At 40.4% G+C, this 17,095-nt stretch overlaps 1 protein-coding gene across 3 annotated transcripts in view; it reads left to right on the forward strand.

Moving 5' to 3' along the window:
* Positions 1–3,431: 3,431 nt before the first annotated feature.
* Positions 3,432–17,095, forward strand: part of FBXL4 (F-box and leucine rich repeat protein 4) — a 59,594-nt gene continuing 45,930 nt past the window's right edge. Inside the window, exons 1-3 of one of the 3 annotated variants that reach the window (XM_005518224.3) lie at positions 3,432–3,488; positions 9,804–9,970; positions 10,577–11,166. In XM_005518224.3, the coding sequence (XP_005518281.2) occupies positions 10,658–11,166 (509 nt within the window). In that variant the 5' untranslated portion in view covers positions 3,432–3,488; positions 9,804–9,970; positions 10,577–10,657. Of the gene's footprint in view, positions 3,489–4,130; positions 4,226–9,579; positions 9,602–9,803; positions 9,971–10,576; positions 11,167–17,095 lie in introns of those variants that run through there. The other 2 variants (XM_088052768.1, XM_014263522.2) reach the window with 2 other exon arrangements.

Here is a 17,095-nt window from a genome sequence, read left to right on the forward strand (position 1 = left end):
TGAAATATCACTAGTCATATCACTCACTTATGTGCCTTTGGTATAGACACAGACATAGTCACATTTATCCATGCAACTTACATGGCCTTTTCATGTTCTATACCTATTTTTGAAATAACAATATTCCTACCGACTTCAGTTAAGATTTCCGCTCATAAGCAAGACATACCACTGCTTATAATAATGAGAAAATCCTGAAGGAGAAGCAGGATGCTGTTAAGACATTAATTTGGTGATCACAAACTTTGATTAACACACAGAAGCCAAGTCTTACCCTTATGTTACAAAGAGAAGGTTTCCTGTACTGCTCTACCAGTGTATTTCCTTTCAACACAGTGGACTATTTCTGGGCTGTGTTTAGTTTTACTGCTGATGTGGATATAGAAATATGTATAAAGTGTTCATGTGCCATAGCTTGCTGGAAATTATCTGTCAGCTCCAGATGTAGATAACTGTTGAATAAAAACAGATCATCAATTGATTTTTGCAAAAGCTGTAGAATGACAATTTGACAGTAATTTGGAGCACATCTTGAATGCACATAGCATGACTTTGAGACAGCAGCCTAGACAAAAAGGACACTGTCACCCAATGTCCTCTATCCACTTAAATAAATACTAGTCTCTCTGCAGCTTTAAAATGCTACGTGCCATTGGGCAGCCTCTGAATAATGATGGAGTTGGTTTTTTAATTTCTCTAGCTTATTAAGGATGTCTTCACACATAGCACATCCTATTTCCTGTCTGAAAGCTTGAGGATGGTCTATACCAGTGAAGAGAGATGTACCTCCAAACAGTGACAACTTCCATGCTCCTTAGGCACCTATCATAGGAGTGAAGGGGATATGTTGGATCACCTGGAGGTATTGATGTACCCCTATGATTTATACAATAAGCCCAGCAGACTAGACCAAACACAGAATTTTGCCAATGCTAAATTTAAGAGCAATCTGTTCCAGCCTCTGTGAGCTGGCAGATGAGTAGACTGAGAGAAAAACTTTTCATATCCATCTACCTTTCACACTGATAGAGAATTCAACCTCCATACAGTATTAAAATAAAGGATAAGAATGATTTGACCAAACACAGACCTCTGTACAGATGTCTCTTGCTTGCTTTCTCTTTATAGCTGACAATAGACAGAGATAGAAACTATTATGTTCCTCTTCTTAGGTGATAGATTGAATGCTAATGTAAAAGAGGTTAGATAATTTGTTAAATTAACCTATTAAGTGGGTTAGATAAATGGTACCTTCCACGTATTCCCTCTCTTCATTTAATTTGAAAAGGGAGGATAGCATGAGAGGTGCAAAACCTAAAATGAAAACAATTACATAAGATAAACTACAAAAAATCATTTTCATGCCTAACCTGTTTTCTGGCTCACCAAACTTATTCATAGTCTTGTTTCCAATTGTATTTTGTATTAAAAATTCAAACTTTGAGTTGGACACTTCCTGGGAAAGTGGTTATTGAAAGCACCTTTATAAATACTCCTGTAACTGGCATCCAATTGTAGGACTGAGGTGAGGAAAAAGGATGTCAAAAGGCACTCTACATTGCCATCACTGAAACCTGAAGAGTCTAGCTTCCTCTTCTAGGGAAGCAGTGCCTTAGAATTTGGGGCTTAAATTGTTATTTTAAAATAGTACCTTAGTGTCTGAGGCACATAAAACGTGTGTATATATATTTGCATTTCTGTATGTGTGCACACAGGCGCGTGCAATTGTATGAATCACCTATAAGCCGGTCATCCTGGCATGACTCTTGTGGAAATCAGGGTTGTGTGATGGCTTGTCTGCCACTGCAGCTAGCAACCAAGATGTATTCTATACTAAACTTATAGATTTCTATATTTGAAATTTATTATAAATGCATAGAATTTATATTAAAGCATTATAAAAAAAGGACCTTACATAGCAATTATCTGCATATTTTCTGCACTTTTAGAATTATATTTTACCGCCTAGTACAAGTCAGCAACTCTGTTTTCTACTGTAACTGAACAATCCCAGGTACCATTTAACATGGAGCCTTGCTGGAGACCTGAGGAGACCAGTAACAGCAATTTTGGTGATCATTACAGAATCTCTGACTGGAAGGAGTAGCTGGGAGACAAAGCACTCTTGCTTGGACGCGTGTACCAAATTAAATTATGTGATACTTCCTTTGCAATACACCAGGTAACAACCCAAGAGGCACCACTGTGCTGGAGTTAAGTACTCATTAAGATCAATTAAAAACAGGTCTGCCCTGATGACATGCTAGGGGCTCAAACATGGCATTGAAAGCACAGCCCGACTCACCTGGAGCTAGGGCAAGACACACTGCCTGGTAAAAAGCTCTGTGAGAAACCAAGCCAGGGCTCATCAGGAGCGGGTGGGCTCACAGCACCCACCTCACCATGGCCTTCATATCTGCAGAGGTGACAAGTCACAAAATAGAGTGGGCCTGAGTCACAAACCACAACACTGCAATAATTTGACACCCTGGAGGGAAGGCATGTCCTCCAGAGGGACCCTGACACACTTGAGAGGTGGGCCAGTGTAAACATCATGGAGGTCAACAAAGCAAAGTGCGAGGCCCTACACCTGGATTGCGACAATCCCAGACACCTACATGTTTAGTAGAGAAGTGACTGAGAGCCACACTGGGAAGAAAGGTGTGATGGCTGTTGAAAAACTCAACATGAGCCAGCAGTGTGTACTCCTAGTCCAGAAAACCAGTGGAGTCCTGGGCTGCATCAAAAGCAGTGTGGCCAGCAGGGTTGGGGAGGTGATTTTCCCCCTCCACTCTGCTCTGTGAGAGCCACCTGGAGTACTGTGCACACTTATGGTGTCCCCAGCGTAAGGAGGACATGAAAGTTTTGAAGCAAACTCAGACTATAGCATCTCCCCTAGGAATGCTGAGCAAGCTGGGGCTGTTCAGCCTGGAGATGATTTCGTGGAGACCTCATAGCAACCACCCAGCATCTGAAAGGGCCAACAGGGAAGCTGGAGAGACTCTGCATCTGTCCTTGTTGTGGTAGGACAAGTAGGACTGGGTACAAACTGAAAGAGGGGAAATTTATGTTAGACATTAGGAATAGATTCTTAACTGTGAGGATGGTGAGACACCAGAACAGGCTACCCAAAGAAGCTGTGGATTACCCATTTTTTAAGACCAGGTTGGATGGAGCCTTCAGCAACTTGGTCTAGTGCAAGGGCTCCCTACCCATGGCAATGGGGTTGGGGCTAGATGATCTTTAAGGGCCCTTCCAACCCTTATAATTCCAGGCGTCTCCTACCCCACAACAAGCTCCCCGCACCCGCTGCCCGCGGGGCCTTGCGGGCCCGCCCCACGCCGGGGCCCGGGCAGGCGCAGCCGGCGGCCCCGCCCCCGCCGCTTCCCCCGGCTCCCGCCCCCGCCGCCCTCCGTGCGCGGAGCTTCCGGCGGCGCCCGGCGCGGCGGCGGCTCCGGCGGCCCGGGCGGCTCCGCCCTCCGGACGGGGTAGGGTGGCGGCGGGCGCGGGGGGGCCGCACCGCCGGCCCCTGCGGCGGCCCCGGTCTGGGGCCGGCCCTGCGCGGCGGGTGCGGGCAGCCGCGGGTGTGCGCTCCTCGTCCGCCCGCCCACGGGAGGCTGGCAGGGCTGGGCCGGGCCGGGCCGGTGCTGCCGGCGGGGAGGGGACGCGGAAGGCAGCGGCAGCACCGGGCAGTCCCGCCCTTATCTGCCCGCCGCTATCCCTGGGTCTCGGCGGGGCGGGAACTGCCCCCCCGGGGAAGGGAACTGCCCCCCCGGGGAAGGGAACTGCCCCCCCGGGGAAGGGAACTGCCCCCCCGGGGAAGGGAACTGCCCCCCCGGGGAAGGGAACTGCCCCCCCGGGGAAGGGAACTGCCCCCCCGGGGAAGGGAACTGCCCCCCCGGGGAAGGGAACTGCCCCCCCGGGGAAGGGAACTGCCCCCCCGGGGAAGGGAACTGCCCCTGTCGGTAGAGAGCGCGGACGCCCAAGGAGTGGGAAGGGGTAGGGATGGGATGGAGCTGGGAGGACGGGAGGAACAGTGCTGGGAACAGACAAAGCGGGCGGGGCTGGGCACGGGTTGTGCTCCTCTCCCCTGAGGGTCCTCCGGCGCTGCTCGGTCCCTGCGCTGTTAGCATACTTCCACGGCTTCACCCAGTTGTCCGATCACAACACCACAGAAAGCAGGATAGGAGCTGAACTAGCGATACTATTTTATTTTATTTTTTAGGTGTGTACTCTGGGGTGCTTCACTTCTTGTGTGTTGTTATTTGCTACCAGGAGCAGGCTGAGAAATGTCAATTGGATGTGAACGGGCACGATTAGGAGAACACAGTTTTAAGCTGTGCCAGGGGAGGTTTAGGTTGGCCATGAGGAACAATTTCTTCACAGAAGGGGTGGCTAGAAACTGGAATGGGCTGCCCAGGGAGGTGATGGAGTCACTTCCCTTGGAGGTGTTTAAGGAAACCTGGCACTTAGTGCCATGGTCTAGAAGACTTGGTAGTTTTAGGTCGTAGGTTGAACTTGGTGATCTCAGAGGCCTTTTCCAACCCAATTGATTCAGTAATTCTGTGACAGTGGGAGATAACTACATGGCCTAATCGCTGCCATCCATGCAGTGAGGAAGCAGCTGACCAGCAAGTAAATGCAGAATATGCCTGCATGGAGAACCAGTATGATATCTAAAGAGAAAAAGGAGAAGACAAATGCACACAAATTCCTTTTTTAAAGTAGTGTGGGGAATTTTAAAATTTTTTTTGACATGAAGAGGAGAGTTTCACCGCAGCTGGAAGGGTAGTTGGTCAGAATGAAGTGGTATAGGACTGGTAACTTTGGGCTCTTAATAGAGAGAGCTACCTGATGATTTATTCATGTTGAGGAACAACAACTGTGAGGAAGTTGCCTCCATAAGACAAGGGTGGCCACTTAAGTGTGTAATAGGCACCAAAGGAATTTTTGTCTCCGTTGTATCTCAGTACTAAACCACATCTGGTCCTAGCAGGAATGAAGTCAGTGAAGTAATCTGAAATTCTTGGATTTTGCATGTTTTGGTGCTCATGAAGGCAACACAAGATTTTAGATAGATAAAATTGCCATATATTTCAATTTTTTTCAAACAGTTAAATGTTAAGTTAGAAATCTGTAAAGTGGCTTGTTTCAATGCCAGAATATATTATGGGAAGAAACACAGCAAATGGTGCCTGAGTTTAAAGTATACTGTAAGAGCTTATTAATTTTTAATTAATAATAGCTTCTAGTTTCAAGAAGTTGAATGTAGATGTTGGTATAATCTAGGTAATTAACAGCAAGAGATGCTAACCTGTGGTAAAAGTACTCTGTTTTAGACTGTAATGTAAGGATCCAGTATTTCCTCTGTGGATTAATGAACAAAGATAATTAAGAGATTTCCCATTTGCTGTCTTTTATCTAAGACACACATAATAAGTTGCATTCATCTTTCTTCAGAGATCATACAATCTATTGTTTTTGTTATTTATACATTCTTTGTAATTTGTCAGTGTTGCTGCTGCTTTTATAGTCAAATGAAACAAAACTGCTCACTGCTCCCAAATGTGAGATTAGCAAAGCTGGTGTAAACAGGAATTATTACTTCACTGGCTTTAAAAATCAAACCTGGTGTATGCATGACTTGCATGTACAACATTTGCTTCTCTTGAAATAGTACAAACTCTTGCCTATCATGTGCTTTTCCAGGAATGGCTCAGGGATGTAATCTACCATATTTTTTTTTTTTTTTTCCTTAAATCTAGTGTCTGTTACTTGTTATGTTTTCACACACATCCTTCATTTCACAGCCCCTTGAAATCTCAAGTATTTTTCTGTGTACTTCCCACCTTTTCTCAGCAGTCTGGTTGATGAATAACTGTCCTGTTTCTGCTTGTATGGGATAAAATTGTGGTTATTGAGGAGTTGCATTTGCCAACTAACCAAAATGAATAGGTAGAATCATAGAATATCTTGAGCTGGAAGGGACTAATCAGGATCGAATCCAGCTTCTGGCCCTGCACAGGACACTCCAACAATCACACCGTGTGCCTGAGAGCATTGTGCAAATGCTTCTTGAACTCGGACAGGATTGGTGCTGTCACCACTTCTCTGCTGAGCCTCCTCCAGTACCCAACCATCTTCTGGGTGAAAAACATTTTCCTCATACCTAGCCTAAACCTGCCCTGACTCAGCTTCATGCTGTTCTTTCAAGTACAGTAATCATTAACTGGATGGGTTGCTTCAAAGCTGGAAAACAGATTTGTATACAAAAACTCCATGTAAAAAGAGGCAAAATAGAAGAGATCTAGTGCTTTTGAATGTTTTAACTTAATTAGTGCCTTTCCCCATGTACAGAAAGCTGTAAGACATTTTTCATTGTCAGGGTTTGCTGTGTTTGGAAGAAGGAAGTAGTGATTTACAGTCTTAGAAGCCTTTGTGTATGTATGGCACAAAGAGAAGAAGGGTTACTCAGATTAGAAAAAAGGAGTTTGCCCATATAATTGAAATAGTTACCAATTGAATAATAGTCTGGGTAGGAGATATTGTAAATATTTTGATGGACTCTAATGTTTTTTGAAAGAAAGTATCTCTTAAAAAAGTTTTATTCCATGTCTAGTCCGAAGTGGTTTTCTGGAGTCCTGTCTGTCTTGTACAAGTCAAGGTAACATTTTTGGTAGCCATTTGAGCTGGTCTGACTTGGGGCCTGTGTAGTTTTGCTCCCCTCTCAAGCCAGCACTAGCACAAGATGGTTTGGGGAGAAGAACAGACTGAAAACTCCAAGTGCTTGCAAGAGTATTTCATGTCTGGCTGGGCAAGCCTCAGGACTCATCTGGCTCCCCAGCAGTGCTGGCTGGAAAGGTGCATGAGATTGGAGGACAGGGTTCATGCAACCCCAGAGAGCAGCTGGGAATTGGATCCAGCCTCAAAGTGCAAAATGGGCACGTAGGCATAGGATAGCAGTTCACAATGTCATTGTGTGTTCATAGCATATTGGTTCTTGTTTCTAACCAAATTTTTGGCACCTTCTGTGCTGGTCTCTGGTGGCTGCTGGAGGTTCTGGTATTTAATAGCACTATTTCAGTAAATTTAATTAAATTGACAGAAGAAAAAATTATGCTGCTTGGGAGGAGAATAAAAAGACACAGTTATAAGAAACCTTTATTAGGCTTTAGTTTGGCATAATTATGCCTGTACAAAAAAAGTTAAAAAATTAATAATATAGAACAGGCCAAAGACTCAGCCGGAGATCGGAAGGCATAGCTGAATGGGCCTAAGTGGATCTCTTTAAAATAATCAAGCAATTTGAGGGAGGAGGGAGCTTTCAACATAAACTTTTCATGTACATGAACTCCAGAGCTTGATGCTTTGCATAGACCTGAGTCTGCATTTTATCTTTTTTTGCAAAGTAAAATCCTTTTAATTAGAAATCAGCTTGACTTCTGGTAGTTCCTGAAAAAAACCTCTTTGTATCATCTGGCCCTACTGATCTATATTTAATGTAATTATTTCACTAGCTTATTATCTTTAACCTCTGAAGCAGTTTTTCATTTATCTTTTAACTCCATACAATTCTTAATGCTTCTTTTAAAATGCCAGAAAAATTCCTATTTATGTTGTAGTCCTAACAGTTATTTAATCCTTCTTTTATAATTGTTTTGTCTTACTTGTTATAAACTACTATATCTGATATTGTTCTTAACTCTCATTTGCCTCTACTTCTATTGTTTAGACTAGTAAGTTTTCATGAAAGCTTTCTGTTCCTACTTACTTTTGACCCTGTTGACCAATGCCAGCCAAAATTGACAAAGTTGTGTCAGTGGCAAAGATTTCAAATTTTTACAGGTTTTATGAATTCGTCAAGTAGAGGGAGAATGACCCAAATTAACATTACTGCTAGTAGAAAATCAGTGTGATTTCAGGTTATTTCCTCTGTTAGGCCTGGCTTAAACTGGCCAGCTAGCTGACATACAGCTCTGAACCATTGGATAATTTTGCTGCCCTCGGACAAGCTTAGATAAGGAGCACAGCTGGGTTTTACAGCAGTGCCACAAGAGCTGCAGCGTGTGGCCAGAAGAAGCCTGGAGTTTGCAGTGCAGATGTGAAGCTACGTAGGTTGCGTATGTGAGATAAGTGATTTCCACCTGATCTCATCTTCCCACAGCTGAATGATTCTTAAAACAGATCTGCAAAGCCATAATTTCCATAGAGCAGCCTTCAAATCATGTTAATCAATAGCATTTTGAGTTTGAAGGTAGTGTATATGCTGATCTAGCCATGATTCCAGGGCTTGATAGCAGAACGTTTGTTGAAGTTTAATGTCTGTTCCCATATTCTTTAAATAGATCTTTCTTTTTTAGAGGGGGAAAAATCCAGAAAGAGAATGTATTTGTAATCTTTACTTACATCTTACATCAAATCATCTCTGCTTTGAAGAAATAAAATAACAATTTTCAGTTTGGAGTTGTTTTTTTTTTCCTTTTTTCTTTTTCGTTTTCTTTTAAGGAGGAGAGGTTCAGGATTGTGCTACTTTTTTTTTTTCCCCAGTGTCTTTTCTGAAGGGTGGCTCAGGTTGTTTGGGGGAAATGTGACATTATTGGTTGTTGGTGTCCCAGGAGAGCTTGAAGTAAATCCGGCATATTGTCTTATTCTGCACTGACTATTAGGAGTAATACATGTTGTTGACACCTACATCAACATGTGAAACTAAAAAAAAGCCAGTAATAGAAAAGGCAAGAAAGTGAGAATTGAGCAGTTCATTAATAAACTTTCTTTCTGTTGTGAGTAAAATGGAAAAATAGTGCAGCCTGTCCTTATCTGTTATCAAAAGTGCCTTCTTGCTGGATACGTTCATGCGAAAGACAGCTGTTTGTACATCTCTGTGTGTTTGTGAGTATGGGAACAAGCAACTGACTCAAAAGACATGCACTGTGGATCTGTGTAGAGACTTAAAAAAATTTCCATTTGTTTAATTATTTACCCTGCTTTAAACTTATGCTTCCAAAAACTCTATAGTAGGGTCTCACTTGTACCCACTGCAAACATTAAATACATGGTTGTTTGCCTGGCAGTGTGAAGCATCGTGTTAGTTGTTACTTGAGGTGTCTTCTGCAATGGAAGGGTCAAATCTGTTGGTTCAGAGATTACCACAGTGTGTATCCTGTGGTAAACTAAGTGGCAACTCCAGCACACACTGTTGAAGAAGTATTTATTCTATTTTGAGACATGCTTAGTCATCCCTGTTTTGGCCTCTAGCGGGTTACAGGCATTACTCCTTATTCTCTCATAGTAAAGCTGATGGACAAGTTAATGAGAAGGCCAGTTTGTGAGAAACAGTTTGTGGTGCTGGAGGATGTGAATTCATAGCCCGAGTGTGTTGTGTAGTGCCAGTGGAAATTGGAGAATGCATTGCACATTTTGTTGTGTGTTGGTAAAACTCACAGTTTACATCACGCAGGTATGGAGCAGCTGCTCAATATGGGACAGGCATATGTAAGAGGATCTTTATTAGTAGGGAATATGATACAGCCCTCCTGTGTCCTGTAGAGAACATTCAGCTATAAGTGTTTCTTCACTGTTGTAAACAGAAAGCTTTAGTAAAGTTAGTTACCTTTAATTTAGCTTTTTCTAATTGTTAAACCTGCTTATTTGATTGTTTAACTTGTGTTAGTGTAGGCTGTGTAAAACACATTGGTATAATTAATTGATAGTATATTTTGTGTTGGGTTTTTACAGTATGCAGATCTAGTACATTTTGTGTTTAACTGAATTGTTTCTTTAATGAAAATATTTTCTCTTGTCAGAATTAAAATGCTTTCTATGGGGACTTCTGCTTTGGATGCCAGGACTCTTTTGAGGACCTCGTTTGTTGCATGGTTTAAAGGAAGATGATGTTGTTAGTGAATTCTGAGCATCCTTCAGGCGGCTGATGACCCCTGTGTCGTTGGTGTGTCATGGATAACTTCAAACGGTAAAGGCGGTATTTTTGTGACTGTTCAGATTAGCATTCTGATAGAGGAAACAGTGGGTTAAATTTAGATCAGCAGCCAAAAAGAGTGAGCCCAAAAGCTCATTCTTTGCACTCTTAAAACTATTTACAGTATTTTAAAAGAAAGTAAAGGTATTCACAATGGCTTTAAGAAGCTGTATCTTCACAACAGGAAGGTGAATCTTCAGATATGCTTTCACAGTTGTTTACAGCATGGGCCAAATTTAATTTCATACTTGAATTAATTTCCCTGAATCAGTGCATTTTTTTTTTTTCTTGTAATAAATCCCTAAAGATAATGCTTATTTTGACCATTAGTTTTTTTGTTGCTTAAGGGCTGGTTTTGGCTAATGTTTTTATATAGTCTTCTCTTTTTTTAAACAAAAAATAAATGGGTAGTAAGGTAAAAAAGTAAATGGGAAGCCAGACTTGGTAGATTCCAACTAAACAATTGTTTCACAATAAGATACAATAATTTATTAATATTTTAGTAGCAGTACTTTGCTTAAGATGGTATTCAGAACAGCACTATTTGCTTTCTAAGAATTCTTTATCTGCTCACTGTGTTTATTCATTCTGTTTTATCAGCTCTTTTTCAAAACACCACAGGCAGTTAATGCAACTTATAAAGGACTCCTGACTTTTTGCATCTTCCTAAGTCCTATCTAGATGTCACCAGTGTTTCCCATGTTAACAGTTCTGAGCATGTTTTACTACATGTGCCTTCGGCGCCGAGCTAGGACAGCGACGAGAGGAGAAATGAACAGTCGGAGGGCTATTGAATCGAACACCCGAGCCTTACCTATCAATGTTGAAATAGTTCAGTATGCCAAAGAAGTGTTGGATTTCAGCTCTCACTATGGCAGTGAAAACAGCATGTCGTATACCATGTGGAATTTAGCGGGTATTCCCAATGTGTACCCTAGTTCTGGTGACTTTACCCAGACTGCTGTCTTTCGAACTTACGGGACCTGGTGGGATCGTTGCCCAAGTGCTCGGCTGCCTTTCACAAGGACACCATCCACTTTCTGTAGCCAAGACTATGTGGAACTTGCTTTTGAAGAACCAGTTTATCCCACTGCAGTGCACATTCTGGAAACCTATCATCCTGGAGCTGTAGTCAGGATTTTGGCATGCTCTGCAAATCCTTACTCACAAAATCCACCAGCTGAAGTAAGGTAATTTTTTTCTTCTTTATGCTTTCCCGTAGGATGTTAAATGCTACAAATAGGATTGTTTAGTGAGCTTTACTTCCTAGTATTCATCGGTTTTGTATCTGACCCACTAAAATTTTATTTCTTCATGTTTTTAAAACTGTGGTGATTCGTTTCGATAGCAACTTCAGAGATGTAGACATTTTGTAGGAATTAATGCATCTCCTAATATCAAATTTAATTTGTGTAATGATAGTTTTGGTGTTGGAATTTTTATGGGAAATAATTACTATGTCTGTATAAAACACTACTTTTGAAATGGTAGGTCTGAATTCTTCCTCCAGTAGGAAGAGGAAGTTGTGTAAAAGAGGTTGAAGGATCATGGCTGCTGTATCATCCTGCTTTAAGTAGCCATGGACTCTTTCTTCACTGCTTGCTTTAGGTTGCATGTATTGTACAATCAGGCGCTGTAACTATTCGTATGGAAATGAAGCTGAAACCAGAAGCACAGGACAATCAGACAAAAGGTGATGCCATTTGTCTGATCTTTATTTTTGGTCTTGACAAGGGGTGTGAGCTGCACTTGTTTTTACAGTCACTTCAGGTAAAAGAAGCAGATTTAATCCTGATGGCTTTCCTTATATTAGTAAGTCTTGATGAAATTCCAGTTGCAGTATCAGGAGCGTGCTAACCTGAGCAGTGGTAGGATAGTGAAGAAAAGCACTGTGTGTGAGGTGAGAAGCTCTTAGTGAGGAGGTGAGGAAATAGAAATGGAAGAAGAAAGTGAACAGGTCAAAGCCCATAGTGGGGAAAAACTTCGGGAAAAGCCATCAGTATATGCAACTGAAGTATTCCATATCAAAAAGAGGTTAAAAGATACTGAAGAAGTAAAGGAAGGGAGAGTTGATAGAGGAAATACTTAACAAAATGTGTTCTGTTAAGATCAGTATGCCAACAAATACTATATTGCTATGATATACACACTTGGGTGGTATAAGCAGGGCTACCGTGGATGTTGGGTGTTTTTTTACTGACTTGCCTTTTACTAAAAAAAAAGTATATATGCTAAAAAGTATATTTTTAAGTCTAACTTATTATCCCTTGCTTCCTAATACTAGGCCATTGATGTTCATTCAAAAACCCTTGGAAAATCAGGTGTCATGGTTTATATTCAAAATTCTCAGTTAATATATTTTGTATGATTCTGTCATCTACTGTAGTTAAGGGCAGTTGCTCGTTTTACACGTCTAATGAAAATATGTTGTATAGCTCTGAAGTAGACATCTGAATTCAAGGAATAGTGATAGGTCAAATAATAACAGGCCACGTAACTTTAGAAGTATCAGTGCTTTTGGCACTGTAATACAGAACTTATTTACAGAATGGTATGTGGTGAAGGCAGCTTTAAAACTTTCAAATTCAGAACCTAATGTGAAATGACTTCTGGGAAATTACTCTGAACTTCCATTTAACTTTTTTATTTCATGATATAGATTTTATTTCTTTATGGTGGAGCACAGAATAGAAACTTTTGAGGAAAGCTCAAAAATAGTCAACTGAAGGTTTAATTAGGTACAGAAATTTAAAAAAAAAAAATTGTACAGAGAGGTAAAAGGATACAGAAGTGAAAATACTAATATAAAACTTTGGTGTATGTGCTTTATGACTTCTCTTGAGGTGTGGTCAGAGTGAGAGCACAGATGCCCTCCTCCATATTAAAAGATGAAGTTTCTGTAGGATTTTGCTTTTTAATTTGTAGGCAAGAATGTCCCTTGTCCTGCTTGCATAGGTTAACATTTCTGGCTGGAAAAAGGTTGTCTCAGGCATCCTTGGAAGAAGTTGTCCGTGCTGCCTCTTCAATACATGTTAGTCTTGATGTTAGAGGAGTGTTATAGAGATCCTTTTTTTCTCTTTCCTCAGCAGTACTTGTCTGTTCAGAGCTGCACCTTTGGTTTGTCTCTTTTCTTCTAAAGGAAGCAAATGTCTTATTTATGATGTCTTGAAGGGAAGATGAAGGAACCCTTTTTCTACAAGAGAACAATAGGAAGAGAACAATATTTTTTCTCTGTTCATTTGCTCACCTTTATGAAGGGAATCTGAAGAGTTGCAAGAGTGCAGTCTCTTTTCTGCTTCTGTTCTTGGTGTTCTGGTTTTGCTTCCAAAAATTCTCTGAGATATCAGCTAAGAATTCTTTTTTTTTGAAGATGGAGTGCTGCTGTAATCTCAGGTGATTCCTTGTTTAACTAATGTTTTGGTCTTGAAGCGCTGCCATACTATTTTCTTCTGTTAAAAAAGGCCATGACCTACTTACTCAAAATGCACTTAGAACTTTGTTTTCCTTTTCTGACTGTTTTGATGCTTGGTTTTTACCAATGAAACCTTTCAGTGCTGCTTTGTTTTATGAGCTGACGCTGTATCTGTTTCTGAACACCAGTGTAGAGAGGGCAGGTCATTAGGAAGGCTCTTTTTTTTGCCAGTTCCTACTTTTGGTATACAAAGAAGGCTAAACTATTGGTGAAGTCAAAACTGCTGGGAGGAAAAAATCTGTGCAGACTTGCTTAAATGTTATGTTTAGTGGATTATACTGCTCCAACTAGGAAATATTTTTTCTTTTTGGTTAGCATTTAAAACATCAGGTCATTCAAAACTTTGCTGTATACAAAAACTTCTACGCTACAAGAATCTTTGTGAGGAGCTAGTGTATCACAGTTCTTGTTCAAGAGAATTTTACATGTTTTTGTTCAACAATGGCTAACACCCACATACTTGGTCGATGTATTACTCACTTTATGCTTCAGTTGCATGAAAGACCAGCTCATGCAGGTGTTCAGAAAATGGTCTTTGGTCATATTCCTTTGTTGCTGGTGCACTGAGTACTGCTGTCACAGCTTTGTATGATGCTGTCTCAGGTGAGCTTTATTCAGTATCTCTAGAGGTGGGGGCAGATCTTCATGGAATAGGAATTGACATTTACTTCTCAGAGGGTATGTAATTATTTCTAAGTAATCCTCATGCTTAAACACAACAGTTTGAAGGTTTTTTCATTATGGTTTAACTGGCATCCAGCAACTGGAGGATTCTTCATCCTTTCATATCTTTTGTTTTAAAGACAGAAGGCATTGCATCACTTTTCTCCAGATAAAACAGTTTTTTAAAAATCATAAGTGCTAGAGAAACTGCTGTTCTAACACATGGAAACTTTTTGTGCTTTTCATTTGTGCCTCTCATACTGGTGAGAAGTGTAGGTAATTCCTTAAAATATATTAACATTCCATGTACAGATTTGTTATGTGAATTACTGTAATGCAGGAAACCCAAGAAAAAATTAATAGTTTGAGATTAGGGAAATGTTGTAACATAACGTCACAATTTTTATGTGGTGAAGAAATCAATCCCTATTTTTGATTGTGTTATGATTTTTGTACTAGTGTGGCCCTGGGACTTTGTGCTGTAGTGCACATTCTGTGTTTGTAGGGTTTGGTGATAGTGCTGAGTTGTCACCAAGCTTCAGCCAGTCAAAGAGGGAGAGCTCTACACATGTGTGGTGGGGGCAAATGCAGCATGAGCAGAACCCAACCAGGAGAGTTTTCTTTGTTTTTCATGGTGTATTGGATTGATGGGTAAGATTTAGCTAGCTTCTGTGATGAAAAAAAAAGGTTTTTTTCCTGTTTTTTTTCCCCTCCTTTTTTACCCAGAAGGCTTACTCTTGATGATTTCCTAATGGCTTCTTCAGTGTTAGCCCTTTTGATAGATTTTGATATTCTTAATAGTTAGTTGTTGTTAGTATTTTTTAAAATGGGAGCTATTAAGTAAAAAAATAATCTTTTCAGAAGTTAACGTTTTTTTATTAAAATAACTTCAGTTTTTAAGTTTGGAATATGAAACAAAATATTGGTCCCTATTCTCCTGTTGGGGTCTTTTAAAATTTAATTTGACTGTTGTTCTTGTATTATATGTTATAATAATACTGTATATTCACGTTCTTTTATAAAAGCTCAGAATCAGAGATTCCTAACTACTCTGAAATCAGTGGCTGTACTTGGGGTGATATTTCATAGCATATGTCCTTCCTGCTATGCAGTGATTGCTTCTTCAATAATTAGAGGTTATCTTGTGATTAATTTTTCTTGTTTTCTACAGATAAGGTGTGACACATATTAGGTTTTTTCTCACGGATGAGATGCCATGATCATTTGTCTGGGACTACTTCCATTCTGCCTTGTATACACAATCCTGTTGTTTATTTCTATTTAATTTGTTTAATTTTGTGTCATTTAGAATTTTGCTAGAAAATTGAGCATAGCTCAGTATTTCCAGTCTTAACTGTGTTTGCTGTATGCAAAGTTTCTTTCTGCTTCTGAAAGTCTTAAAGCCTATAGAGGCAGAAGCTGCTAGAAACCAGAGGAGCAGGCTAATGAAGATGGACAAAATAAAAGGCTCCCTCTCCTTCCAATGGGAAATTTATTGTATTTAAGCTGCCTGGACTGGGATTAAAAATGTTTGATGGAGCCACCCCCCACTCCCCTGCCTTTAAAAAAAGGCAGTGAAACCAGAAAGGCAGTGTACTGAATATAAAGTATCATGAATTCGTACTTGTAGAGAGTGGCATTCAGTTGGTTCTTTCGCTCTACCTTTTACTCCCTGAGAATCTCAGATGAAAACACCCAAAACACTGCTGATACCATCAACACATTAGAGTGTGATAAGGAACCTTCGGGCCTGTATCTCACCTATGTGTAACACACAAGTTCCAGACATTTGCATCCTTACTTAAAACTTGTTTTGACATCTTCAGGCAAGCAGCATTTTCTTGTTCAGATGCCTGTCATAGAAAAATGAATCGTGGGTATGTGGAATACAGTCATTTTTGAGAAACTTGTAAAAAGCTCATGTAGGCAGAGCAGACACTTGAAGTACCTTTTGCTGTTTTAAATGTCCTGAGCATTCTTGGAGTCCTGTCTGCTGTCTCTGGTATTTCAGAATTGAATTATTGGTAGAAAATTTGCTTTGTATTTTCTCTTAATAATTAGACTACTGTGAGCTTTGCTTATCAGCGTAATCTGAATGATTCTTAAACTGTGCTCATGATCTTCCCAGTCTTCCCTGCTATTTGTGTTTTTGAGCACACAGCTGAGATCAGGGCTGCGCTTTCCAGGTTGGTTTGAACTAGTGTGCTGAAGCATCCCTGGTATGTTTGCAGGCAGGAGACGTTTTCTTGTAGGTAATCTACAGATTTTTGCCGTGCAGTTGCTTGGCTAAGAGCAGCATGTGATTATAATTGATGCAGAAGTTGCATTTTCATCAAAGGTGTGGTTATATTTTCTGAGATTCCTTATGTTCTCCTTGTTGGTCTCTATGGAGCTCTCCCTTCTATTGGCTTTTAACTCAGCTATTAGTTTCTTGAGGCAAGGCATTTATTGGATTGCTTGTAGTGCTTTTTTTACTTTCTACACCTATCTCAATTTGACAATGCAAGAAACCTCAGCAATTGCAAGCAAAGTTTAATCTTGTATTGCTGGAGAGAAATCTGATTACTTTTCCTAGAAACCCCTTTTCTTTTCCAAAGGCTCTCTCTTCAGAAGTAACCAGGTCTGCTCAGGCATCATCTTAACGATTAAAAACCTTTCCAAAAGCATTAGGTCAACAAAAAATTGGGCAGGCTTTAAATGTGCTATCATTTGACACAGACCTTACAAGTATGATTCTCAGCCTAGAAATCACCAGACTGTATTTTCCTTCATGATGAAGAGGAATGAGAGGTTTTTTTATTTTTTTTTAATTTTTTACCACATAGGTGTATGGAGTCTTTAGTATCAGAGAAAATTGAGTTCCTGTCTTCATGAGACAGAGAGAAATTTAATGGGAAAACTGAGTCCATGACTGAATGGCTGATTGGAGAAACTCACTTAATGTCCTCCTTTTCTTCAATCACTAGAGAAAATAATACAGATGT

Source organism: Pseudopodoces humilis, chromosome 3 (assembly GCF_049639895.1).
Source record: "Pseudopodoces humilis isolate 2021_Gansu_Grassland_sample_001 chromosome 3, ASM4963989v1, whole genome shotgun sequence".
Lineage (NCBI taxonomy): Eukaryota > Metazoa > Chordata > Aves > Passeriformes > Paridae > Pseudopodoces > Pseudopodoces humilis.